This window comes from Hyaena hyaena, unplaced genomic scaffold (assembly GCF_003009895.1).
Source record: "Hyaena hyaena isolate Hyena2069 unplaced genomic scaffold, ASM300989v1 scaffold_208, whole genome shotgun sequence".
Classification (NCBI taxonomy): Eukaryota; Metazoa; Chordata; class Mammalia; order Carnivora; family Hyaenidae; genus Hyaena; species Hyaena hyaena.
The window spans coordinates 2,557,418-2,585,403 of NW_024080839.1; the positions used below are offsets into that span (position 1 = coordinate 2,557,418).

General features: G+C 34.7%; 1 protein-coding gene across 1 annotated transcript in view; it reads left to right on the forward strand.

Annotated features, from left to right (window-relative positions):
* The window catches only part of FUT8 (fucosyltransferase 8), a gene marked incomplete at its 3' end in the record, with an annotated part of 153,850 nt that overhangs the window by 88,184 nt on the left and 37,680 nt on the right, over positions 1-27,986 (forward strand). Inside the window, exon 6 of the mRNA XM_039242142.1 lies at positions 13,729-13,966. Coding sequence (XP_039098073.1) covers positions 13,729-13,966 — 238 coding nt within the window. The remainder of the gene's footprint in view (positions 1-13,728; positions 13,967-27,986) is intronic.

A 27,986-nucleotide genomic window follows, 5' to 3' on the forward strand; every position in this document is an offset into this window, starting at 1 on the left:
AAAAATACTAATGGATGGAGCCAAAAAAGGCCTCATTTTGATTACATCTATTCTGTTCCAGGAGAATGTCATGAAAAAAGTTGCCCCTTGCCCTTCCTAATACCATACCTGTGGTGGCCCTGTCCACCATACCTGCCCTGCAATAGTGAGGGCACCCCTACCTCTCCCAACAGGTGTTACAACTGCAGAGACTCTGGACAAAATCCGTCTATTATCACCATACTGTTATAATTAGGTAGTTCCATTCTCTTCACCAGTAGAGTGGAAGGAGGATATGGAGGAAAGGGAGTTAGAGAACAGGATTTTTCAAATCTGTGTTTGACATCCAGGGTAGACCTCTGAACATCACATGCGTGGAACTGATGATAATCAATGCAGAAAAAGGTGAGAACTGAACTCTGTATGATATACTACCTAGGGTTCACACTGGCTCTTGGTTAGCTCACAATTGGAACAGAACAAAATAACACTGAAGAAGCTTTAACAATTAAATTGGCATTTGAGCCACAGTTAATAAAACTGAGCTAGGAATCTATATAGTTTGCTGCCTATTGAATTAGATCATTAAAATGGAAAGCAGAATCTCATAACATAATATTCACCATACATCAAGAACCAGGAAGATCTTAATTCAGATGACAGAATATAAGCAATTACAGACTTGAGACAAGTGAGGAAGAAATAGAAAGCCTCGGCAAAGAAATGAATGATATTAAGGGAGAAAAACAAGTGAAAATTTTAGAACTGAAAAATGCAATAACCTGAGAAAAAACTGGCTCATGGTGGGATAGCTGTGGCAGAGGAAACAATCAGTGCATTTGCACAATCTAACATCAGAGAGAATAAAGATTGGGGGGGAAAAGGCTAACAGAGCCTCAGAGACCTGTGTGACAGTAACAGCAACAAAAATTATGTTTCTTAATTTCAGAGCCTAAGGAGAGAAGTAAGAGTGAGGGATTGAAGAAATGACTGAAAACTTCCTAAACTTGTCAAATCAACATATTCAAGAAGTTGAACAAATTCCTAACAGGAAGAACCCAAAGTAATCCATTTCTAGACACTTTTTAAGTAATTTGTTAAAAACTAAAGACAGGGGCGCCTAGGTGGCTCAGTTGGTTAAGCGCCCGACTTCGGCTCAGGCCATGATCTCACGGTTTGTGGGTTCGAGCCCTGCATCGGGCTCTGTGCTCATGCTGTCTCTCTCTCTCTCTCTCTCAGAAGTAAATTAAAAAATTAAAAAAAAAAAAACTAAAGACAAAGGAAAAATTCTCTAAAGCAGCTAGAGAGAAGCAATGCATTACCTGTAGTGGAACAATTTGATTGACAGTGGATTATCTCACTTAAAGATATTTTAAGTGCCAAAAGAAAAGACCTGGCAACCTAGAATTCCTCATCCAGTGAAAATATAATGAGGTGAAATAAAGACATTTTCAGATGAAGGAAAACTAAAAAGAATTCATTGCTAGCAGACTCAGTCCAAAAAAAGGAAATTTCTTTTTTTTTTTTTTTTAATGTTTATTATTTTAGAAAGAGACAGAGAGACAGAGCGCGGGTTAGGGAGGGACAGAGAGAGACACAGAAGCTGAGGCAGGCTCCAGGCTGTGAGCTGTCAGCACAGACACGAACTGTGAGATCATGACCTGAGCCGAAGTCAGACACTTAACTGACTGAGCCACCCAGGCGCCCTTAAAGGAAATTCTTCAGATGGGAAGAAAATGATGACAGAAGGAAACTTGGAATGTCAGATATGGAGAAAACGCAAATGAAAGAATAGATATAGGATAATTGATTAGTCTTCTCTTAAAATTTTTAAAATGTTTGATGGGGAAGAGCAAAATTTGTAACATTGTCAGATGTAGTTTTCAATGTATATAAAGATAATCTTTAAGACAACCATATCATAAAAGGGGAGTAAAGGTAGTGAGGTTTCTATATCCCACTTGGAAATAATGTTGATATATGAGTAGACTAATAAGTTACCTGTGTGAGCATATATATATATATTTATGTACACACACACAGTCATTAACACTACTCTTTGAAGAAATGTATTTAAAAACACCAAAGATGAATCAAAATTGAATACTGAAAGTTCAAATTATGCACACGAGAGCAGGAATGGGTGTTGGATTTTATCGAATACTTTTTCTTTATGAATTGGCATAATCATGTGGATTTTCTTCTGGTAGATTATGTTAAATGAAATTTGAATACTTAATCACCTTTGCATTCCTGGAATAAACTCCACTTGGTCATGATATATATATATCATTTATCACACATAATGGTGAAAGAGTAAATGCTTTTCACCTAAAATTGGGAATGAGGCAATGGTATCCTATCCTCTCTCATCTATTCTCTCACTCTTATTCATAGTAATAGAAGTTCTATGAAGTCCATTAAGTCAAGACAGAGAAACAAATGGAATACATACTAAGAAGAAAGAAAATTGTCCCTATTTTCAGTGACATGATTGTTTACATAGTAAAATTCCAAGTAATCTACCAAACAATAACAACTGCACAGCAATAAAACTCCTAGAATAAGTGAATTTATCAAAGTTGTGGGATATATGATCAACACACAAAAATTAATCCTATTTCTACCTCCTAGCAAGAAACAGTTAGAAACCAGAATTTTAAGAGATAATGCCATTTATAATTGCTCTAAAAACTGAAAATGCAATACTTAGGTAAAAATGGTAATGAAAGAAATTAAAGATCTAAATGAGTAAATGAATATATTATGTTCATGGGTTGGAAAACTCAACATAGAAAAAAGGTCAGGTCTTCCCAAACTGATCCATGGACTTAACTATTCCTATCAAATTCCCAGCAAGTCCTTTTTTCTTTTTGTATATATAGACAAATTGATTCCAAAATTTGTATAAAAAGGCAAAGGAACTAAAAACTAGCTAAAGCAATGTTGAAAAGAAGAATAACATCTGAATAATCATACTTGCTACTTTTAAGACTTAACAACTATAGCAACAGTAATCAAAATTATGGTATTAGAAGAGGGGTAAACCTATAAATTAATGAAACAGAATAGAGTCCAAAATAAACCCACATGGGTATACTAAATTTTTTCATTGAGGTGAAATTTATATAACCATCCAAAATTAACAATCTTAAAATGAACAATTCAGTGGTATTTAGTGCGTTCACAAGGTTGTACAGCCATCACCACTGTCTAGCTGAACAGCATTGTGTCATCGTAAGAGAAAACCTCATTCATACTTATTAAACAGTTGCTCTCCATTTCCCCATTTCCTCTTCCCATGCCCCCTAGAAACCACCAGTCTGCATTGTCTATCGATTTACGAATTCTCAATGTTTCATATAAAAAGAATCATACAATATGTGATTTTTTTCTATCTGGCTGACTTAGATTAATGTTTTCAAGCTTCATCCATGTTGTAGCATGTATGAGTTCTCCATTCCTTTTTATGGCTGAGTAATATTCTGTTGTGTGAGTTTACTAAAATGTATTCAGCCATTCATTTGTTGATGGACATTTGGATTGTTTTCACCTTTTAAATTTCAAAATACCATTACTATTAACATGTTTCTACATGTATTTATTTGAGTAACAATTTTCATTTGCTTTGAGTATATACTTATGAGTGGGCAATTGAGAAAGATACAAAAGCAGTTCAATGGAGAAGCATTGTCTTTTCAATAAATGGTGTTGGAATTCTTGGACATCTCATAGGGAAAAAAATGAACCTTGACCTAAACTTCACATTTTACATAAAATTAACTGAAAATGGGTAGTAAATCTGACAGATAAAACAAATGTAACATGTAAAACCATAAAACTTTTAGAGGAAAATGTTGGTATAAATCTTTGTGACCTAGGCTAAAAGTTCTTAAACAGACACCAAAAGATTGATTTCTAAAAGTAAAAAAAAAATCAATAAATTGAACTTATCAAATTAAGAACTTTTGTCCTCTGAATGACCCTGTTAAAGAGGATGAAAGACAAACCTTAGACTTGATTGGAAGAAAATCTTCACAGATCACATCTCCAACAATGGTCTTGTATCCAGAATGTATTAAGAACTCTCTCTATTTTTTTAAAGCTGTGTGTGGTTTTTTTTTTAAGCTAGAGAGGGAGCACACACACATGTGCATGAGTGGGGGAGGGCCAGAGAAAGAGGGAAAGAGACAGAACCTTAAGCAGGCTCTATGCTCAGCACGGAGCCTGTCACAGGCCTTGATCTCACAACTGTGAGATTTATGACCTGAACCAAAATCAAGAGTCAGATGATTAACTGACTAAGCCACCCAACTGCCCCAAGAACTCTGTAATCTAAACAATAAGAAACAATCCAGTTGGAAAATGGACAAAAGTTTTGAGCAGGCAACTTTACCAAGGAAGATACATGGTTAACAAACATGTACATGAAAAATGTTCAAAATCATTAACGGTTAGGAAACGTAACCTGAAAACATGATGAGATCCCACTACATCCCTATCAGAAATGGCTAACAAAAAATACCAAGATTTGGAGCCACTAGCTCTCTCATATATTACTTATGGAAATATAAAATGGTATGGTCATTCTGGAAAACAGTGTGACAATTTGATTCAACAATTATACTCCTGTGTATTTATACTACAGAAATAAAAACTCATGTCCACACAAAAATCTGTATACTTACATGTAAAACAACTTAATTCGTAATACCCTAAACCTAGAAACAACCCATATGCCCTTCAATGGGTGAATAGACTGTGGCACAATCCACATAACAGACTACTTCTCAGTAATAAAAAGAAATGAACTATTGATACAATAACTTGGATGGATCTCAAGAATTTTCTGCTAAGTGATAAAGCCAATCTCAAAAGGCTTCATACTGTCTCATTTTATTTATAACATTCTCAGAGTTACTAAATGATTATCATGGATTACAGATCAGTAGTTGTCAAAGATTAACATTAGGGGAAGGGGTAGTGTAAGAGAATGTCTTTGTTTTGATGTAACAGTCTGTAGCCTGATTATAGTCCTAGTTGCATGAGTCCATACCTGTTATAAAATTTGATAGTACTATAAACCACTACTCCCCACCCCCCTAATAAAAAGGTACATGTAAAACCTGGTGAAATCCAAAGGTCTATATATTAGTTAATAATATTATGTAATGTCAATTTCCTGATACTGATAAGGAACTGTGGTTAAGTAAGATATTCTCATTGGGGAAAGCAGTGTGGAAGGTACATGGTAACTCTACTATTTGCAATTCATTGTGGTTCTTAAATTATTTAAAGATATATAGATAGCAAAAAAAATACAGTGTTAAAGATTTCTAAAACTTAATAACTTGAATTGGTTAGATCAGTGTTAAACTGAGGCAGTGAGAAAATGGTCTTAAGAGTATTTTTCATTAAAAAAATAATAGTAACTGGAGATTTCAAAGAAATTTATGCTTAGCCAACAGTGGATTCTCAGTGCATGGATAGCCACATGGAGAGATGGAAAAATGCCTTTATCCAAAGAAGAGGCAGCAGGATTTGACATCTAGTTTAGTTATTGTTGACGGTTTGATTTAAGCCAGTGAGTAGACAGGTGCTGTAAGCGCTTCTGGGACCAATGGCACTTTGCAGACTGGAAGTGCTGGCAAAACAGTATAAATTATTCTGACTTTTATTTAAAACTAAACAAAACAACAGCTTTTGCACAAGAACAAAGTTTCAACTAGTGTTTCTCTTTAGTGTCTGCGGTCCACTTCATCTTTTGACCTGGGCTAGCCAATTCCAAACTTGATTTTACTTTTCTCCTTCTTTTCCTCTTCTCTCTCTTCTTCTTTTCCCGGTCCCCTTCCTCTCCAGCATGTCTTCCCTTTTCCCTCTTTCCTCCCTCTTTCTTATCTCTTCTCCCTTTCTTCTCTTGCCCTCAATCCCTTCCCTATCTTTTTCCCATCTCCCTCCCCCCCCCTTTTTTTCTTTTTTAAAGAGTACCTGCCATATCCTCCCTGAATTTTGGTTTTGAGGAAGGAGAGCATACTTAGGCCTGTTAAGTAAAATGATGGAGGACCTTTCTGACATTCCACCTTAACTCTGAAACTAAGTTATTTTTAGACTGAGCAGTTAAGGTGGTTCTGACACCTGGGAGTCAGGCTATGAACTTATGGGGAAAAAGGTCCTTGAGGCTATATACCTTTGTACAATTGTGTAAGATTGGCAGAATCTGGCTTCTCAGGTAACTTAGCTTTTCTTCTCTAGCCTTGAAGGGACTTTTGTTTACATTAGATTCTTGAATGAGAGAGTTAGATTTGGATGCATCTCATTGTTTCTCTGACTTTCTTTTGTGGCTTTTATAGTAGCAGAAAATATTACCAAATTGCTCTAGTGTACTCACCTTTTGAACCTGAAATAGAGATTTTTTTTTTAAAGATCACCTGGAATATCCAGAGATGACAGAGTATACTGTCTTGATGACACCCAGTAATAGAAATGCCCCATAATGTTTGTTGTTTCTACTGGATTTGTAGAATTTGTCTTTTTTTAAAAAATGACTTTAGAACATTCAGTATAGACTTCTGGGTAGAGTGAAACTTTTAAAAATACATTTAAAGTAAGCCAGTTGTTGATTATCAAGATCTTTCCTCTTCTGTAACTGTATAGTAACCATCTGCCTTTGCCTCAGTGTGTCAGGATTACAGTCTGTTTGTTAACTATGTATCTTGATATTTTTCTTTTTTTTTTTTCCTCCGTTGTTTCCACACTTAACATTTTATAAAATGCCTACAGGGAAATTGATTTCCTGTAGCATTTGGTAGACTACTTGTGCCTCAGCTATTGTGTTGTTCTTAACTACTTGCAACAAATTGTTCTTTGCTAGAGAAGTAGAAAGAACACCTCAATACTATCTTAACTTTGCTATGAAAGTATTCTTGTTTAATGTGTTAAGAGACAATACTTTCCAGTACTGGCTTTTAAAAATGAAAATGCTTTTAACTTTCTCTTTCATGGTTATTAACTATGCCCAGAGTCTTCATTTTAATTACCACAATGCAGTACTCCAATTCTCTTATTTGCTTCATTACCTTTTCTGCTTTGGTTGAGAAAATAATTTTAGAGAAATAAAATCAGACTGTTTTCAATACAATGAAATGCTTTCACCACACTGTTAATGAATCTCTTCTTCGTTATAACACAAAGCTAGATGTTGCAGACCTTTTTAAACAAACAAATTAAAAACTTGTTTATTCTTATGACTAGGGCAGACAAAGAATACAGTAAGATTTAACTTACCTGGCTCATTCCTTTAGTTTTTCTGACCTCTCTTCATTGGAAATAGGAGGTGTCTATGGCTTAACTCCATCCTGGAGAAGGAGTGTTGTTAGTTGCTGGAAGGGTCCTTAAATGTAAGACCTGAAACCATGAAACTACCTAGAAGAAAACATAGAGGAAAAGCTCCCTGGACATTGTTTTTGACAATGAGTTTTTGGATATAACACCAAAAGCAAAAGCAACAAAAGTAAAAATCAGCAAGTAACTACAGCAAACAAAAGAACTTCTGCACAGCAAATGAAATCATGGACAAAATGAAAAGGCATCCTGCAGAGTGGGAGAAGATATTTGCAAACCATGTATCTGATAAAGGGTTAGCATTCAAATTATATAGGGAATTCAACTCAATAGCAAAAAAACAAAAAGCCTAACTAAAATTTGGACTAAGGATCTGGATTGACATTTCTCAAAAGAAGACCTACAAATGATAAAGAGATCACTAATCGTCAAGGAAATGCAAATCAAAATTACAATGAGAAATCACCTCATACATGTTAGAAAGGCTATTATCAAAAAGATAAAAGATAACAAGTTTTGTAAAGGATGTGGACCAAAGGGAACTCTTGTACAATATGAAGATTCTGTTTTCCATAATGGCTGTACCAGTTTACATTCCCACAGTGGTGTACAAGGGTTCCTAGAACTATTGCTGATACAGCAGTCCCACTTCTCAGGAGTATATATCTGAAAGAAATGAAATCACTATCTCGAAGAGATCCTGCACCCCCTTGTTCACTGCAGCATTATTCAAAATAGTCAAAATATGGAAACAACCTATGTGTCTGTCAGTGGATAAATGGATTTTTAAAAAGATGGTATATGTACATTCCATATACACAAAGGAATGTTCTTCAGCCACAAAAGAAAACCTGCTTTTCAAGATAGATGAACCTGAAGGTTATTATGCTAAGTGAATAAGACACAGAAAGACAAATATTGCATGACCTCATATGTGCATTCGAAAAAAAAAGTCAAATTCATAAAAGCAGAGATCATTACAGTGGTTACCAGGAGAAAGGAGATGGGGGAAATGAGATGTTGAGCAAAGGGTCTGAAGGTTCACTCATGTGGGATGAGTAAGTTCTAGAAATCTAATGTACAGTATGGTGACTGTAATTAATAATACTGGCATACCTGAAATTTGTTAAGAGAGTTGATCTCAAGAATTCTCCCCACCAAAGAGTAAATTGTATGTGAAGTGATGGATATGTTAATTGGATATGTTGATTGTGGTAATCTTTGCCTAGTGTGTATATATGTACGTGTGTGTATATACACACACACGTATCAACATGTTTGTATACCTTAAATATATACAGTTTTTATTTGCCTAGTATACATACATCCACAAGGCTAGGGGAGTGACCAGGTAAGTGCTCTGAGCCTACACTTCTTGTTGAATTTTATATTAAAGACACCATGGGAGGATGGATAAGAACACTGAACAATAGATTGGGAGAGCTGAATTCTAAAGTCTGGCTTCATTGCCACCCATTTATTTTTGTTACTGTTGGTGTAACATCACCTTTGTCTCCCTACATGCAATTCAATTGAACGAATAGTTATGGAGCGTTTACTCTTTGCAAGAGATTTCTGGAGATACTATGTCCAGTTTATATTGACTAATTTTTGTTTGTTTGTTGTTAATTTAGCCTTTTTCTACAATGCTTTTGTTCTGTAGTATATCTAAACAGATAAGTGAGGAAAATTACATGGTAGCTGGAAAATTTTTCTCTGAAGAGTCTTTACTTGTATGTATTAGTAATCTAAATAGTTGTGGCAAAAGACTTTATCGGTGATTTAATTTAAAAGCCACGGAATCAGTACTAGTTTGTAATGTTACATCATTAATTCAAAATTACTACTAACTTACTAAATGAAAGTAGTGAAAACTTCTAAATCTTAGCAGTGCCTACATAATATAAGAATAACTGTTTAACTGATTTAAAATTATTCTTTTTAGCAAAGTAGAAATTACACTGGCTTCCTAATTTGAAATATGTTCAATAGTAACTATTTTCATATTTTAACCAAAGTAAAAAAGACTAAAATATTTTAGCATTATGATGCTGCCTTTAGTGAATTAGTAATCATTTAGGTTTAAGAGATGCTGCTTCTATTAGTGTACCATCTTAGAGGCACATTGATTTCTATATATACTTCTCAATTTTGATTTACAGGATAATGAGAACAAATAGGGCTGTCTTTGCTACAGAATTATAACTGTAAAAGTGTTCCATAACAGTGTTGGCTCATAAAGATCCATGATTGGGCCACCTTGTAGCACTAAATGCAAAAAATACTGCATTTGTCCAGTGTGAAATAATGTCTCTTGAGATTATGAGGGTAAATGAGATAGTATGTTTGAATTAGCTGTGCGCATATACCATGTCATTTAGTTTCATAGTATCTCTGAGAAGGAAAGATGAGTGAAAATAAAGAGATTGTGGAGGGAGGTAATTTTTGTCACAATTTTAAATTAACAAGATGAATCAAAATTGCACAGTTTAATTCATAACAGAGCCTGAATTAGAACAAAATTCTACCTTAAACTTCTCCATGCAAAGTTCTTTAACTAGAGTATGTTGTTTCAAGTTATTTTGACAAATTTACCTCCTATTTCTAAAACTTGAATAATTGCAAGGAAGAAGAATATATGTGCCTATTAATGAATCTGACTTTAAGAAGACCCTGTATATAAAAATCCCAGATTATAAAATAGAGTATAATTTTACTCTGCTCTTAACTGTCATTCTTTACAATATGGACTCCTATTTAATAGTGAAAGAAGTACTTTTACTTATCCTTTCAGAAACACAATAAATTTTATTTTTTAAGGTTTAGCTTAAATACAGTTTTATTTATAACCCTTTCTCGTCCAGCTGTGATTTTTTTCCTCTTCTATTCCTTAATTTCTTGTTTATCACAGTCTTACCACATTTAAGTTGCCTGTTTATATTACTATTTATATATGGTTTCTTATTCTATTGGATTGTCCTCTCCTAAGTTTTGTTGTATATATTAAATGCTTAATAGATACTTATTTAATGAATAAAAGTTCACCTATACGTGATCAGTGAGTGATGCTCAAGACAGAAGGAGGGAGAAGTGAGTGAGAACTCTCCCAGGGGACTTAGGAAGGAGGTATTTTCAATCTGTATTTCCCCGTCTTCTACTCCCAAATGAGAAGTACTTCCTAGTGGCACTTCTGCTGGAAGTGTATCATATGCTACGCATACACATGTGGGGTGTGTGTGTGTGTGTGTGTGTGTGTGTGGTGAGTGTGGTGAGTGTGGTGAGTGGAGAGTATCATAAAAGGGAGGAAGGGGAAAGATGGAAAGAATCACCATATAGAACAAAGCAATATGCCTGCATTCTTAGATAACTGGTAGAGAAATGTAGAAGAAAGTGCATTAGGCACACTAGAAGCAATTTAAAAACAGGTTTTATCATCAGAAATAGCTACTCTGTTAAAGTGTGAGCATAATTAAAGCTGTTTTTATAGTACGGAGGCCTTTCTGTATATTCTTGCTTATGGATGAGACATACCTTCAAGCTTTTTGCAGACAGAAAGTGTAAAAACAAGGATCAGTAGTAATTGATAAAGGCTATTTGGCAAGAAATTTTGAAGACTATGCATACATACATATGCATACCCATGTGTGTGTAACAACAGTTTGTTTCCCTTTTATAGACTCCTATAAATCTCTGTGCTACTCGGCTGTGGTGGATAACAAAAACTTAGGTCAGATAAAGGGGTTTCCCTGTAAGGTTTCTTTACATCTGAATAAGTCCCTGCCCACCTCAGAATTGTTGCTTTGTTTACCTTATTACCATCTGCTTGGTTTTTTTTCTACATACTTATTCTGGTGAGCCTAATCTTGTGTTAGAAACACATAGGATTTTTTTCTTTCTATTTCTCACTCTCTCTATCTTTTATGAACAAGATCTTGAGAATTTTTCACACTTTTAAATATTTTTGTAAAAAAAATGGGCTGTGGCTCTGCGCTTCTTCAGTGCTTTATTTACTGTTCTCATTCTAGTCATTCAGTTTTTCTTCTCTTATTGCTAACCTTGGAGTCTTCCATAGATTACTCTGTAAATAGGTAGACTTTTTCCATTCCAGAACCAACATAGTAGATTTCTTTCCTTTCTACATGTTACTTATGACTTAACAGAGAGATTGAATACAGTCTCAATTTAGCTTGGATTAAGGCACATTAAAACTCTTGAATGAAGCTTCATTTCATAAACTGTTCATGTCTGTCTTTCTCTTAGGACTCAGTTCTTATGCTTGAAGCATTGTTTTCTAATTAAACTCAGGAAACACAGATTCCTTTTCTGTGTCTTAAATGCAGATATGTCTTCTTATTATAAAAAAAAGTCTATAGTTTCAAACATTTAATTATTCTGTTTCTTCACTTTTTTTCCTTAAAATATGAAGGTTAATATGTGATGTAATAGGGTATATTACATGTATATAATATAATATTTATATATATACTATATATATTATATATAATATATTATATATAATAATAATTCTATATATTGAAAAACAGTTCTAAAAGAAAAAAGTTATTGAAAAATATATAAAGAATATTTTCTTTTTCATTCATATGAATTTTAGAAATACTCATGTGCTGCATTTCTTAAAATCACGAAAAATCTGACAAATGTTCTGTTCTTTATTTGCCCTGTTGATAAACTATTGAGTTAATAATAAAACTATGGATCATTTTGAGAGTGTTACTTATTCCCAGGATCCTTATATAATATTGGATAGAGAGTAAATGATATTGGTCTCTCAATAACATATCACCTATCCTTCTGTTCTTCTCAAATCTTTTGTTGCTAAACCAACTGGAGTCTTAAGTGAAAAAGTCTTAAGTGGAAAGAATCAGCAACTCTAGTACTTGATTGGGGAAACAGTATTGATCAAATCTTGCCAAATTTTATCTGGACTTTCTCAGACTTATGAGGGCTCTACCTCTTCAGAAGGCTCTTGATGCTATACGTTATATTTTGATCTAAAAAGACCAGCCTCAGTAGCACATTTGAGTGTAAAAATTACCTCTTCTGAAAGCAGCTGTGCTGCATTTTCCCTTCTCAGCTTTTCCTTCAGAATCATTTTATATCTTCACCTTCCTAGCTTTTGTTTCTAGGGCTCTGCTTGACAAAACAGATGATACCCTTGGAAAATAGCTGTAGATTTGTGGTTTGGAGACTGCCTTTTTTCAAGGCTCATATATATTGAAAACTGGTTACTTTGCTTCTTACTTTATGAGAGAAAAGATTCTGTTCCTGAAGGCACCCATCCTTTCTCTTACCTTGCAGACAGAACAGCTTAAAACTTCTAATTTAAAGTCCTTGTCAAGACAAAATTTTATTTGAAGAACTAAGATGCCTAGAGATATTTAACAATAGCCCATACGAATTACAGCACAGTTGAAACTTTAGAATAAAAACAGTCTCTCATTACCTAACCCTATTACACCTACTGTTAGATAATATTAAGTGTTTTAACAGTTACTATTTTTTATAGCAAGGTACACAAATATAAAAGGGACCTCCTGATTAAAAATTGGCATAACAATGGTTGGGCAGATGGGTGAAATAGATAATATTTTAATAATGTTGTTTGGTGACAAATGGTGACTACACTTATCATAATGAGCACTGAGTAATGTAAAGAATTGTTGAATTATTATGTTGTATACCTGAAACTAACATTACACTGTATGTTAATTATACTTCAAAGATTAAAAAATTGGTATAACACAGCCTCAAGACAGCCAATGTAGAACATATTCTACATTTTATTGTGAAAATTACTAGTAGCTATCATCATTAGTTTTAAAAAAAAATAAGTTCTGTAACTGACATTTTATAATTGTTGAACTCACATTTTTTTATTCAGTGGTTTCACTTCCGTAATGAAAAAGTGCATTTTGTTTGTGATATCTAGAACTCTGTGGAGATAGGTGGAATTAATAGGTGAAATACAGTTTTTCATTTAAAACGATTTAAGTTTCACCTGGGAAGGTAAACTCAGAGTGCGAGTGTAGCTGGCATAAATAAATTATCTTGCTTCTTTCATAATGATCTCATCAATGTATGCAACTTTAAATTCAGAGATGATCATGCTTGCATATTCTGAGTGATGGAGAAGTGAAAGGTTATTTTTTTTTATGTAACTGCTTAATTTCATATTTGTTTAGTGGTGTTCCCTAAGCAACTGTTCTTTTTCACTGCCATCTCTCTAAAATAAATGTTCAGTGGTTTCTTTGAAATTCAATCCTTAAAGCTGGATTTTTTGCTTAGTAAAGTACACTGGATCAATCTTGGCTTATTATATGATTTTTGACACTTGTCACTTATAAAGAGAAGATGGCCTCTCTTCACCTTCGTCTTTCTCCCTGATAGAACCCCAAGGACTGCAGCAAAGCCAAGAAGCTAGTATGTAATATCAACAAAGGCTGTGGCTATGGCTGTCAACTCCATCATGTGGTCTACTGCTTCATGATTGCATACGGCACTCAGCGAACACTCATCTTGGAATCTCAGAATTGGCGCTATGCTACTGGTGGATGGGAAACTGTGTTTAGACCTGTAAGTGAGACCTGCACAGACAGATCTGGCACCTCCACTGGACACTGGTCAGGTAAGAAGCTTAAGCAATATTTCACATCTCTGGGCTGAACTTCCATGTTTGAAATTATCAGATTTCTAGGCACAGCTTTATGGCTCATGCTAATCTTTTTCTCTGGATCCATGACTGTTCAAAATAACCAAGGTAAAATCTAGAACGATATTTTATTTAAAAAGTGCTGTATGACCTATTTAATTTCTGATGTTCATTTTTATCTGGACTTAGCAAAACCACTAAGTTTTTTTAAGGAATGAATTTACTCTTACTGAACTTATTTGATACACATAATTATCTAATTTGATACTCATAATTATCTAATAAGGTAAATCGATATATGAGAATCTTCTGCATGCCTGAGAGTCTATTAAGACACCGTCTTCTGATTGAGTAGGTCTGGGCAGAGAGGGGTCTGTGTGCTGAGAATTTGAATTTCTAACAGAGTTTCTGAGTCCAGGGACCACACTTTGAGAACCATTGAGCCAGACCATGCAGGTACCTTTTTATCCATTTCACAGTAGAGGACAATGAAACCCAATTTGCTTTTGCAATTTTCATTTTATTCAAGAAACAGTTAATGTGAGTAAGGTACTATGCTAGACATTATAAGAGGTAATAAAGATCATCAAGAAATTTTATTTCCAAGAATTTAGTAATAGAGGAAGTAGAATATACAGTTTCTCACTGCTAATCTACTGTTCTTTCTACAATGATGATCTTTGAACAAGGTCTAAAGGTGGGCTACCTTTGTTAAAATCCTCACTTTATCAGTCTGTAATCTTGGGCAAGTTACTTAACCTTAGGCCTTAGTTCTCTCATCAGTAAAATGAGAGATAATAATTTACTTACCTCTTTGAGTTGTTGGTTAGATTAAGCAAAATAATGTATGTAATGCACTTAGCATAGTACTTGAACATGAACTCTAGTACATATTAGTTGTTGTTAATGGCCTTTATTCATTGGATAAATATACAATAGAGTACATACAGCTTGGCAGACACTGAACTAAATTTAGTAGGTGAAATCCTAAGGAAGGCAATACACTATCTCTGCAGTTTCATCTTGTAAGAAGTCAAAATCTTTTCAAAAGGCTGAGGCATCTCTGTTAATATAATTTCTCATGGAGCTGAGCATCTTTTTTCACAAGTTTAAAACACTAGATGTGGAATATGAAGCTATGTCATTGGCAAAGTGAGTAACTTTAGTTGCTTTGTTTCTTTTTACCTCTGTTGGAAAATAACAGATAATATCTGACTCTTCACAGAAGTGCAGGAAAGTTCATTGGGTAATTTTTTTTTAAATGATTTATTTCTGAGAGAGAGAGAGACAGCATGAGCAGGGGAGGGTCAGAGAGAGAGGGAGACACAGAATCTGAAGCAGGCTCTAGGCTCTGAACTAGCTGTCAGCACAGAGCCCGACGCGGGGCTTGAACCCACAAACTGTGAGATCATGACCTGAGGTGAAGTTGGATGCTTAACCAACTGAGCCACCCGGATGCCCCTGGGTAATTTTTATAAAATGATTTAAGTTACTCTGTAAAGGGTTCTATATGAATTTAAAGTTTTATTTTGTGATCTTAGTTTTGTCTTAGGATGATTTAGGAGCCTTATTGTATATATCAATACATTTTTTTCTTTGTAACCCCAAGTTTTATTTTTTATTTTTTAAGTTATTTTTTTATATCTTTATTTCATTTTGAGAGACAGAGAGCGAATGAGGGAGAGGCAGAGAGAGAGAGGAAGTCACAAAATCTGAAGCAGGCTCCAGGCTCTGAGCTATCAGCACAGAACCCGATGCGGGGCTCGAACCCACAGACTGTGAAATCATAACCTGAGCCAAAGTCGGACTCCCAACCAACTGAGCCACCCAGATGCCCCTGTAGCCCCAAGTTTTAAAGTGAACCTCTTACTCTAGAACCTTAGCTGAGCTTTAATTTTGAGGTTATATCTTCAATTAATCTGGTCTGTAGTTCACAGCTAGTGCAAACAGATTAGATATCAAGGTTAAGAATATACAGGAAAAGCAGTTCTGTCAAACTCATTGTGGCTAACTTTTTCATTTTGGAAACTTACTTTAAACTTCAAGCCTCTTTGATTGTGGAAGCACATAGCCAGAATAGGGCAATGTTCTTGTGTTTAACTGTTTCTAGGGAGGGGCAACTTTTGGAATTGTAGTCAGTTAATAGAAAAGTAAAGTTGGCCTCACTAGTCTTAACCAAATTTAGTATATAACTTGGCCTTGCCTAGAAGCTACAACTAGTTATTTGGTTTGATTTTTAATCCTTTCTCCTGCGTTTTGTAGTCTGTAGTGGCAACTACAAGATATGAAGGTTAAACAGGCTTGAATTTGAAACATGCAGAATTTCTTAAAGTTTTAGTTAAACAGGTTCTAGAAATCATCCTTCTTTTATTTATGAGGATTCTAAGGCCTAGTAGATACCAGGTGATTTATCATGCAGTTTATAAATGGCAGAACTTTGGTTGGCACATTGACTTCCACCTACCCTCAGTCTGCATCCTTCCCAATGAACTCAGGCCAAATACCTTACCAATTAGAACAATGACAGGCATAGAGACTGTGCTGAATGTCAAGGAACTAAATAAAATTACCGATTTTACTTACTACCCTCCATCCTATAACTTTTTCCAAACCTTCCATATAATTTCCAGTACTTAAGCATTATCAGTGGTATTTTCTTCTCAATCATTCGCAGTCCCTGATTTTAAAGAAGTCATTTTATCGTGGTAACACAGAATTATAATTTTAATTAATAGGTCTTTCTTTTATCACTACAGGTATTATATAAAATCATATATTTTTCTTTGTACTAGCAAATTAAACTGTGCCTGTTGGACACCTTTAATTAATTAAATTAGTGATTATTTTCAGTATGCTTGCAGAACTCATTGTAACTAAAATAATTTAGTTGCTAATCTTGGATATAAAAAAAGGAAGAGATTTATGTTTGAGCTTAGAATATTTTATTTTTATGAAAGCTGTGGTAGCCATCCACTTCTGTTTCTGTTTATATCCATTATCTGTATATGTACCTTTTGGAGAAACTAGCCTATTTTTAGAATTAGAGGAAACAGAATGAATTTTAATAAGCTCTTTAACATTAATTCTTCAGTTAGCCATAAATCAACTACTACATCTGTTATTGTACTGACTTGTATAAAGAATCTTGGGATATTTCCCCTGGCACCATTGCCATGAAATTATTATTGTTTATACACACTTGACATGATGTGCCTGCAGGTGGAATTTAGTGGTTTCTATTGAAATCTGTCACCAGTACAGGAATTAGTATGCACATCTGATCATTTCAGTAGCTAAATCATACCTCGTTGTAGGTTGAGTTGTTTTTCTCCTTCATTATATATAAAACCATATCCTTTGTAGTAGGTAATTTGCTTAAGTGAAGCAAAATATTCAAAATTATGCTTCCAGTTAAAAATAATAATAATATTTCCCATCACCTGTAGATGTTGTGTCTGTTCTAAATTTGCTGATAAAATGGTCAGTTTATTTTCCTATATCACAAGATGTTTCCTAAACCTGAACTAACTCCATGATTCTTCCAAATAGATTCCTTATGATAATTCAGAATGGAATCTTGGTACCTAATGGTTTGAAGTATCTTTCAACAATTAATTAATTTTTTAAATATATATTAACTATGTCAGGCTACTATGATGACCAGCTTCTAAAATGCTTATCTAGTTGATATAAATACTCTTGAATAGATAGTTAGCAACAAAGAACTGCAACCATTTAAACTTAGTTCTCTACTGTTTTTTCCATTCTAAAAATTAAACATTTATTCAGATTAGCAGTTAAAACACTTTGGCTGTTTTGTATTTCCTTCTCTTGTCTTTTCTCACTGTCCTAATAAATATGTAGTAAATTGAACTAACTTAATTTGGTAAATCTAATTATAAAATTTTCTTTTAAATGAAAATAATGACTAGTAACAAAAAAAATTTCTAAATATGATAATTCCCTGGAGATGCCTGATTTAAGTACATCTTCAGGTAGATTACCATTTGCTATATTCAGTTATCTAAACTTGGTGGTTACCCTCTCTCCATACCTCATTTCAAAAAGGTTTTGCACAAAGAGTTTTACTTGTCATCCTTATATGGAAACAATCTTAAAATAAAAGTAATTTAGGAAAACCACCTGCTGTGTTCTAGGCACCATGCTGGACTATGTGAAGAAGACAGAGATAGTCCCTGCCCTGTCAGGGGCAACCTAGGGAGAAAGGCAGGCAGCCAAATGGACCACTAAAATATGTTATGATATAGGTAAGTTGATAGGTCTCCAAAGCACTTACCTAATACACATTTGGCATTTTTCTGGAAGAAGAGACTTTTATTTATTTATTTTTAAATATTTATACATTTTTGAGAGAGAGACAGAGAACAAGCTGGGGCAGGGGGCAAGAGGGGGACAGAGGATCTGAAGTGGGCTCTGCACTGACAGTAGAGAGAGTCTGATGTGGGGCTCAAACTCACAAACCACAGGCTCATGACCTGAGCCAAAGTCAGACTGACGGACCCATCCAGGCACCCCTGGGATAAGTGACTTTTAAGCTGAGACCCAAAGTATGAGTAGGAGTCAGCCAGGTAGAGATTTGGTAGAAGAATTTTCTTCATTGTAGAGTTCATTGTAGAGATTGATTATTGAGAGACTAAAGTTTTGGTTTGAAAATGTGCCACACAGTTTCTGTTTGATGGTTGTATGATTTTCTTCCTCCCTAAAACCAACGGGTCTTAATTCAAGACTCAAAGTTCTTTGTTTTGCTTTTGCATCAGAGAGGGCAAAAATTGGCTTTCAGCTGGCTCTTGATGTTAGCTAGGAACCATTAAACTTTTTTTTAAATTAAATTATTGTTTCATTTTTAATGTTTTTTAGAGTTTACTCTTGGAAAAATTTTAAAAATTAACAAATACTACAAAGTCATAAAGCTCAGGAAAAAACAACATAATATTTTTATTGATTAACTATGTAAAACACTTCTATAATGCTATTTTCCTTGCATTTAAAAATTGGATAATTTATATGATAACAGTTTTGCATTATCATTTTACATGAAAACAAAAGAAGGGTAATTCAGTCTTCTAGCTTGGTTAATCAAATTATTTTTCAAATTTTATTGAGATATAATTCATATAATATTGTATTAGTTTAAGGTGTACAACCTATAATTTGATATAGGTGTACATTGTGAAGATATAGTTAATGCAGTAGATTTAGTTAATATCCATCATCTCACATACTTACTTTTTTTTCTTGTGATAAGAACTTTTAAGATTTACTCTTTTAGCAACTCTCAAATATACAGTACAGTATTGTTCACTATATTCAGCATGGTGTACATTATATCCCCAGAACTAATTTATCTTTTAATTGTAAATTTGTACCTTTTGACCTCCTTCACACTTTCCCTCCATCCCTACCCTTCCCTATCTCTGGCAGCTACCAATCTGTTCTCTGTTTCTGTGAGTTCAGTTTTTTTAGATTCCACATACAAATGAGATCATACAGTATTTGTCTCTCTCTCTTATTTTCACTTAGCATAATGTCCTCAAGGTCCATCCATGTTATCACAAATGCTGGGATTTCCTTCTCCCTCATGACAGAATAATATTCATGTGTTGTGTATTTTCTTTATCCATTCATCCATCGGTGGATATGTACGTTGTTCCTATGTCTTGGCTATTGTGAATAATGCTGCAGCGAACATGAAGGTGCAGTGATTTCATTTCCTTCAGGTACGTACCCAGAAGTGGGATTGCTGGATCAACATGATAGTTCTACCATTAAACTCTTTAAGCCAATATCTCGTCTTATATCAAAAGGAAAATCTTTAGCAAGCAAAGCACAAATTAAATTATACTTCAAATTTTCCTGTGAAACTAATATTTTTAACTTTTGTAAAAATACTAACATGTCTATTAGAATTATCTAAATGGTCCAGCCAGGGTATACCCTTAATAATGGCTAATCTCATGTTGATATTGATTAATAAAGTGGTTCAGAGTCTATAGACATAATATACCTATTAGGATAGACTATGGGTATGCTACTGTGTGGCATTTTTACAATAATATTTTCAACTTTTTATGATTGATTAATAGAGACTCCAAATAAGTGCACATAATATTTTAGACCCTTCTGCTGCAAAAACATCTTGGTTTCTCTGGTTAGGTAATGCAACAGAGGAAAAGATCCTGGACTGTGAGTTTTACCATATCGGATCTCACTTCTGTTATTTTTAGCCTTCTGAATTTTGGCAATTAATTATAGCTTCTGAACTTCAGTTTTGCTCTACAAAAAGCTCCTGATACACAATACCTACCTCCCTATCAACTTTTATAGGCTATAATCACAAGGGAAAGTTAATAAAAGCTATAACAGGTATTAAGATGATTTTCGCATACAGTTTATTTTCATTGTGTATGTTTGGTCCCCAGATTTTAAAACACAAACATGACAATGGACTATATTGTTAGATTATAACTTGCAACAACAGGAAAGTTATCTTTTTACTCTAAGGTGAAAATTAAGCCTCTAGAGGAGCTTCATATAGCTTTTCCTTTTTAAAATTACAGAATTAAATGAAAAAATTGAAAGAGAACCAGAGAGGAGAAAACTTCTGAGAATAACTTATAGACATTAAAACATCTCTGTGCTTAGTAGGCCCACCATTTAATCATAATAAAATTCTGTACCAAACAGTCTTCCCTGCAGCTACCCTAACCTCCATCTCAACATTTTTTCTATACCAACACACCTCAGATAGAAGATTTACTCCCACCTATAACAGTGGCTAACAGTAGTTAGTGATTTTTAAACTACGTGAGTTTGGGGCCAAGAGGTGGCGACACAGGGAGAACGGCTTGGAGAGTGAGTTGTTGCCATACATGGTTGAAAAGCTAGCTGTCCATGTTTCAAGATTCTAATGGGTTTCTCTGCCATACATTCCACTCCTCTTAGAATTACTGACCTAGTGATGATGAATTCCTCCATTTTTTGTTGGGATAAACCTTGATCTCTCCTTCAATTCGGAATGATAGGCTTGCTGGATAAAGGCTTCTTGGCTGTATATTTTTCCTGTTCATCACACTGAAGATTTCCTGCCCTACAAGAGATCCTATGAGGGAAATGTTGCAAGGAACACAAAGTCCCAGAGACACCACTACAAGCATGAATCTAACAGAGAACACAATAACTCTAAACCTGTATTTTTCAATAATAACACTGAATGTAAATGGACTAAATGCTCCAATCAAAAGACAGAGTAGCAGAATGGATTAAAAAGATTAGATCCATCTATTTGCTGTTTACAAGAGACCCATTTTAGACCTGAGGACACATTCAGATTGAAAGTGAGGAGATGGGAAAACATCTATCATGCTACTGGACATCAAAAAGAAAGCTGGAGTAGCCATATTTATATCAGACAAACTGGACTTTATTTTTTATTTTAAAGGCAAAGAAGGGCATTATATAATAATTTCAGGGTCTATCCATCAGGAAGAGCTAACAAGTATAAATGTCTATGCACTGAATTCAGAAACACCCAAATACATAAGACAATCACAAACATCGATAAGAATGTGCTAATAGCCAAATATGGAAAGAGCTTAAGTGTCCAACTGATGAATGGATCAAGAAAATGCAGTTTATATATACAATGGAATACTACATGGCAATGAAAAAGAATGAAATCTGCCATTTGTAGCAACATGGATGGAACTCAAGGGTATTATCCTAAGTGAAATATGTCAGGCAGAGAAAGATACCATGTTTTCACTCATGTGGAACTGGAGAAACTTAACAGGACCATAGGGGAGGGGAAGGGGGAAAAACAGTTGGGGGAGAGGGAGGGAGGCAAACTATGAGAGACTCTTGAATACTGAGAACAAACTGAGGACTGATGGGGGGGAGGGGAAGGGGGCTGTTGGCATGGGGAAGGGCACTTGTTGGGATGCGCACTGGGTGTTATATGGAAACCAACTTGACAATAAACTATATTAAAAATATAAAAAAAAAAAAAAAAAGAATTACTGACCTAAACAAGTATCATTGCAGGTACATAAGGACTTTAGTTTCAACATATATGACTTCTATTTTGCTATTCATGGTTCATAAAAGAAAGATCTTTGTTTTAGCAATGTAAAATACCAGTTAGATTATACGTGTGTCTCAGAAGAACTCAAACTGCTTTTCACTGTGACATTTCCTTTATCTTCAGCTTTCCACTTAAGGGCATAAAAAGATATATATCAGTTATAGTTAGGAAATACAGAAATACAGGATTAGGGAACTGAAGCTTTGTCCACACAACAGCCTTGCCCAGGATGAGCCCACATAGACGTTTATTTCCAAATTTAGCCTACAAGTGCTTCTCAAATTAAGTTACATGTAAACTTGGAAAAAGTGAGTCAGAGGTTTATAAACTGCCAGGATAAACATGGTAAATTTTCCTGAAAATTGATACAATTTTATTTGCTGGTGTATAAGTTAAATTATTTTCAAATAATAAAACAAACAGAATATGTAATGGTGTAAAATGAAAAATTTGATGAAGCATCAAACTTTAGCCCATTGGTTTAGACCAGGCTTCATACTCTTAATAGTATCTAAGTTTACTCTCCTCTGCTATTAGGAGCATTTTGATGAAAAACTTTTAAGAAGTACCATTCTGTATTTGAATTTTTAGTTTATCTTTAAGGGGAAACTCCAGAGGGCAATAGGCCTTAGGTGTTCTGGGCTACTTACACAATGCCAAGCACTTGATCAGAGCACAGTAAATGCAACAAAAGAAACAAATCAAACCCACCTCCCCTGCATCGTGGTCCAAATCTGTTATCCTGCAAGCTGTGTGAAGCACTTTTGCTAAATTATAGATTTTGTTTTTTAAAATAAATGTTTATCACTAAGAATTAATCTTTTTAGCAATATATTCTGGCCTTTTTAGACAAGGTTCTGGCAGAATGAGTTCAGAGATGAAAAGAGGTACGATTTAGAAGTAGCAGTACATAATTAGCATCAAAGTCATTGTGGAGTGGAAACAATTTCATTGGCAAAGTTTTTGAAAATCCCTTTAAGTCTAGTTAGAACATATCCAAGGATGCTAGACCTAGAAATAGAATTCAGGTGCTCTTATTCCCTGTGGGATGTCTGGGCCACATAGCCATGATATCTGTCTCAAATTATCAGTGTTTTTACACCTTTATGCTACAAGTGTGTTTCTTAAAGATTTGCTATAAATTGAATTATTATAAATCAAGTTATATTTTAAACATTTTAGTGGAGCTTTGTAAAGGATTCCCCAAGGAAATCCTTTCCTAAAGTAAAGAATCTTTCTCCTAATATGATCTAGTAGTCCCCCAATTCATCACTTGTGTTTGTTTCCTTCCTTCCTCCCTCCCTCCCTCCCTTCCTTCCTTCCTTCCTCCCTCCCTCCCTCCCTCCCTCCCTCCCTTCCTTCCTTCCTTCCTTCCTTCCTTCCTTCCTTCCTTCCTTCCTTCCTTCCTTCCTTCCTCTTTCAAATATTTGGATTTTTCTGTTTTCCTGAGGCATAACTATGTAAGTCTTTGAGGCTCTGTGGATCTTTGGATCCACATAGCAAAGTATATAAAAGGAAGAATGCAGTCTTTCAGTAGCATTTTGATAAGAGTTCTATGTGTTTAAAACATGTAGATCACATTCAAGTTTAGAATGGTTCTGCAAATAAGATAACTGTTGAAATGCTAAAGAAAGTTAAGAATGCCTCCTAGCTCTTTTGGTTAATTTTATATGCAAGAGTTCTGGGTATTATATAAATCTAGAATTTTCTTATCTTTCTTCCTCATGTTTGTGTAAATAATAGGGTAATCCTATGGAATAGGAAAAAATAATAGTCCATGGTCTTTAGTAGAATGATATATATCCTTTTTTTTCCCCTCCAAAAGGATGTTGCTGAGTAAGAAGGCTCAGTAGAGGTTTATACATTAGTAACAGTATAGAATATATTTTATGCACATGCAATTTAAATAATAGACTTTCCTTCTCACACATTTTCCTTATCTTTAGCAGAAGGTCAAAAGCAGATTACAGAATTATAAACATCCCTAGCTGATACTTTAGGGATCAGTATTTTTTCTCCTATTTTGCTTCCCAGAAAGCAAGGAATAAAAATTTTCCTGACAATATTGAAAAGAATTAGATCTGAGTTCCCTACCTTTTCCAAAAGAGATACTCCTTTTCATTCAATTAAAGTTTAATCTACTAATATAAGTAGCCTTTAAACAATGCAGATTGTATTCCCTAGAAGCAAGAAATTGCAGATAGTAATGCTGTAAGTCAAACTGATTTTCCCAAAAGACATTTACAGTTAGGATTATTATAATTCCTGATTAAAAATTATATCCATCTTACATTTGTTAAAGTATAACTGCTATACAAATACTGCATATTTATTTAGGTATAAATATAAATTAGATATAAATATGTATTTATATTTATAATATTTTTTATAATGAAGTTTCTGAACATGAATCACCCACATAAACAGGGTGGTTCACTAGATATCAAGTAAACTTTTGAGTGTTTCTAGATGCTGTAGGAGATATAAAGATAAATAAGAGCCCGTCCTTCAGGAATTTTCATTGAGTATGTTAAAAACCTATAAATCTGTAAATTTAACAGTGTAAGTGTTCATGAGGTGTCATGAGAGAGGTGTAAAGTTCTGTAGGTCATCAGAGTATAGAGAAACTGTTTCTGGCCAAAGGAATTAAAGGCATCACTGGAAGCATAGGCTAACCCTTTAAAGAATAAGAAAAGGCATAGTCTATAAAGAGTCAGTGTCATTGTTTTAGAATCAGGAGTTATTAACTGTATGAATTTAGTGTCCCACAACCTTTCTTAATATCTGTTCAGTGTACTCTATGGAATTATGAAGACTCAAAGTGATACTGTATTTGACAATGCTTTATATATAGTTTAAACCGCCGTATGTGGTTTTATTAGCACTTTAGCTTTATGGGAACAAAGCAAAATAATAACATAATTAGGTCATGAGATTTTAGCAAAGGCTTCTTTTGAAAAACTTTTAATAACCAACATTAATGAAACTTAGAAGTAAGTACTCAATGGACACCTGGGTGGCTGAGTCTGTTGAGCATCTGACTCCTGATATCAGCTCAGGACATGATCCTAGGGTTGTGGGATCAAGCCCTGTCTCAGGCTGCACACTTAGCGTGGGGTCTGCTTAGGACTCATTCTCTCTGTCTCTGTCTGTCTGTCTGTCTGTCTCTCTCAAAAACAAGTACTCAATGGCTTTTTGTGAAGCTCATTCAGAAATGTAAATGAAAACAGAAGAGATATAAAGTACGATAGAGAGACAAAGGAAAGATAGCCATTCGCTTTGCTCACCCTCTATAAAAAGCCAGGCTTAGTTCCCCAACCCACGTGAGGACCATTCCCTACTCTTGGGTTTCACCAAGATTCCTCAGTAAAATCCCAATGTTTAAACTAATTGGGCACCAGCAATATCCTGTGAAGGAAACCTGACCAATTCCCCTTAGTTTGGGGGACTAAATTGCCTTCTTAGCTAGAGCAGTGACCCCAATTAGAAAACCTTCCTGACAAAGCAGTTAGTCTTCCGTTAGTTCTTTATCTGTCTAAGCTGATAGGATGATGATTTGGGGAGGGAAGAGGGGGCTTGGAATAAAACATACTGTCTTTGGAGCTCTGTTATTTAAGGTAATACTAAGAGAAAGAAGATTTCTGGGAAGGTTCTGTTCTGTGGGAGCTGTGTCAAAATTAATGCTTAGGAATCTGAACATACCCAAGATGTTAATTTTTAAGTAACTTGCCTAAAAGTAGAGGTAGACTTTGGCGAAGAAGTTTTTTCAAAAGACTAACAATGGAATTGAGCAAATCATAAGGATCCAAATATTGGAAATACATAAAAATAAGGGACTTGGACTGACCATCCCTCTGGTACCTTACCTGTCTGTTGACTAGATGGAACTAGATATGCCAGATCAACAGAGGTTATGTTTAGGTGAACAATCCAAAACACCATATTGAAGCACTGTAGCATATTACTGTCCTTGCTAGTTTGGGGAGATTAAATACCTTATTTGAAGTTATTTTTATTCTAGGAGGGTGCAGTATGTCTTGACTGTGGCTAAGAATGGACTGCCCTAAAACACTCCAATGGGATTTTGAGGCATGATGAAAAAAAGTAGTTGATAAAAGGGTTAATTACCAGTATTTTCCTTTCTCTGTTGCCACTGCCCACCTTGCAATATCCACTGAAATTTGACATGAGACAAATGGAATTGGGGAGTAGGCTGATTTCATAGCTGTTTCTGCTTCTACTCCTGGCCAGTCTTAATCCATACAATTCAGAATATACAATAGTAGGATTGGCAAAAGTAGACATTGTACTCTGTGTCCCCCTTTTTTAAGATTATGTCCACTATGAACCATGGGTCCCCCCAGATTGAGATTTTAGAATCTATAGAGCATTCCATGTACATCTTTTGGGAATTTCTAGCCATTAGGACCTGGATTGAGTTTAGAGGATAAGATAGCCTTTGAAGAATATGATTTCTATATTTTAAAAGTAATGTGGTATTTCTATTTCAGAGGAAAGATTATTTTATGGTAGGACCAATAAGAGTTAGCAAGAAATTGGAGAAAAAGGAACACTCTTGCACTGTTGGGGGGATGCAAACTGGCACAGCCACTGTGGAAATCAGTATGAAAGTTCCTCAAATAGTTAAAAATAGTACTACCCTATGATCCAGTAATCACACTACAGGTTATTTATCCAATAAATACAAAAACACTAATTCAAAGGGATGTGTGCACCCCTGTGTTTACTGCAGCATTACTTACAATAGCCGCCAAATTATGAAAGCAGCCCACGTGCCCATGATAGATGAATGTATAAAGATGTGGTGGTGGTGGTGGTGGTGGTGGTGGGGTGTGTGTGTGTGTATTATTTCAGGTTTTTCCCATTATAAACGATGATTAATGAATATCTTTGTACATGTCTCCTTGTGCATATACAAAAACACAGAGTGAAATATTATTCAGCCATAAAAAGAATGAAATCTTGCTTTTGCAACAATATGGATGGAGCTAGAGAGTATAATACTAAAAGCCAAATAAGTCAGTCAGAGAAAGACAAATACCATATGATTTCACTCATATGTGAAATTTAAGAAACAAAACAAATAAGCAAAGGAAAAAAAGACATACACAAACCAAAAAAACCCAGTCTCTTAACTATATAGAACAAACTGATGGTTGCCAGAAAGGAGGTGGGTGGGGAATGGGTGAAATAGGTGATGGTGATTAAGGAGTGAACTTGCTGTGAGCAGTGGGTGATGTATGTAAGTTTTGAATTACTATATTATATACCTGAAACTAATATAATACTGTATGTTAACTATACTGGTATTTTTTAAAAAAGGTTATTTTATGGCTTGTCATGAGTCACCATCTTAAATGTACCCACTGGTATTATACATGTGTTAATAAATGAACATTTAGTTCATTCACCTACTATATTTTATTGTAAGTATGTGTCATGAATTGTGTATTCACAAATTGTCCTCATTGATGGACGCTGAAATCATTTCAGGTTTTTCCCATTGTAAACAATGATTAATGAATATCTTTGTGCATGTCTGGTTGTATGTATTTCTCTAGGGCAGTGCTTATCAAAGGTTTTCACATCTTGCCATATGTTAAAAGATACCTATCCTGGCCATATTATTACCTGGGAGGTGGTTGTATATGATAAAGCTACAGAGATCTCTATGGCAGGGTGTTACAAATAAAATCTTACCCTCTAAAAACGGGGCAGACAAACTGTAGTCCTCACCCAAACTCTGCTCAACACCTATTTTGGTAAATAGTTTTACTAGAACACACCCATGCCCATTTGTAAACATCATGTCTATGGAATGCTTTCATATTACAGTGTCAGAATTGAATAGTTGCAGCAGAGACCATATGGCCT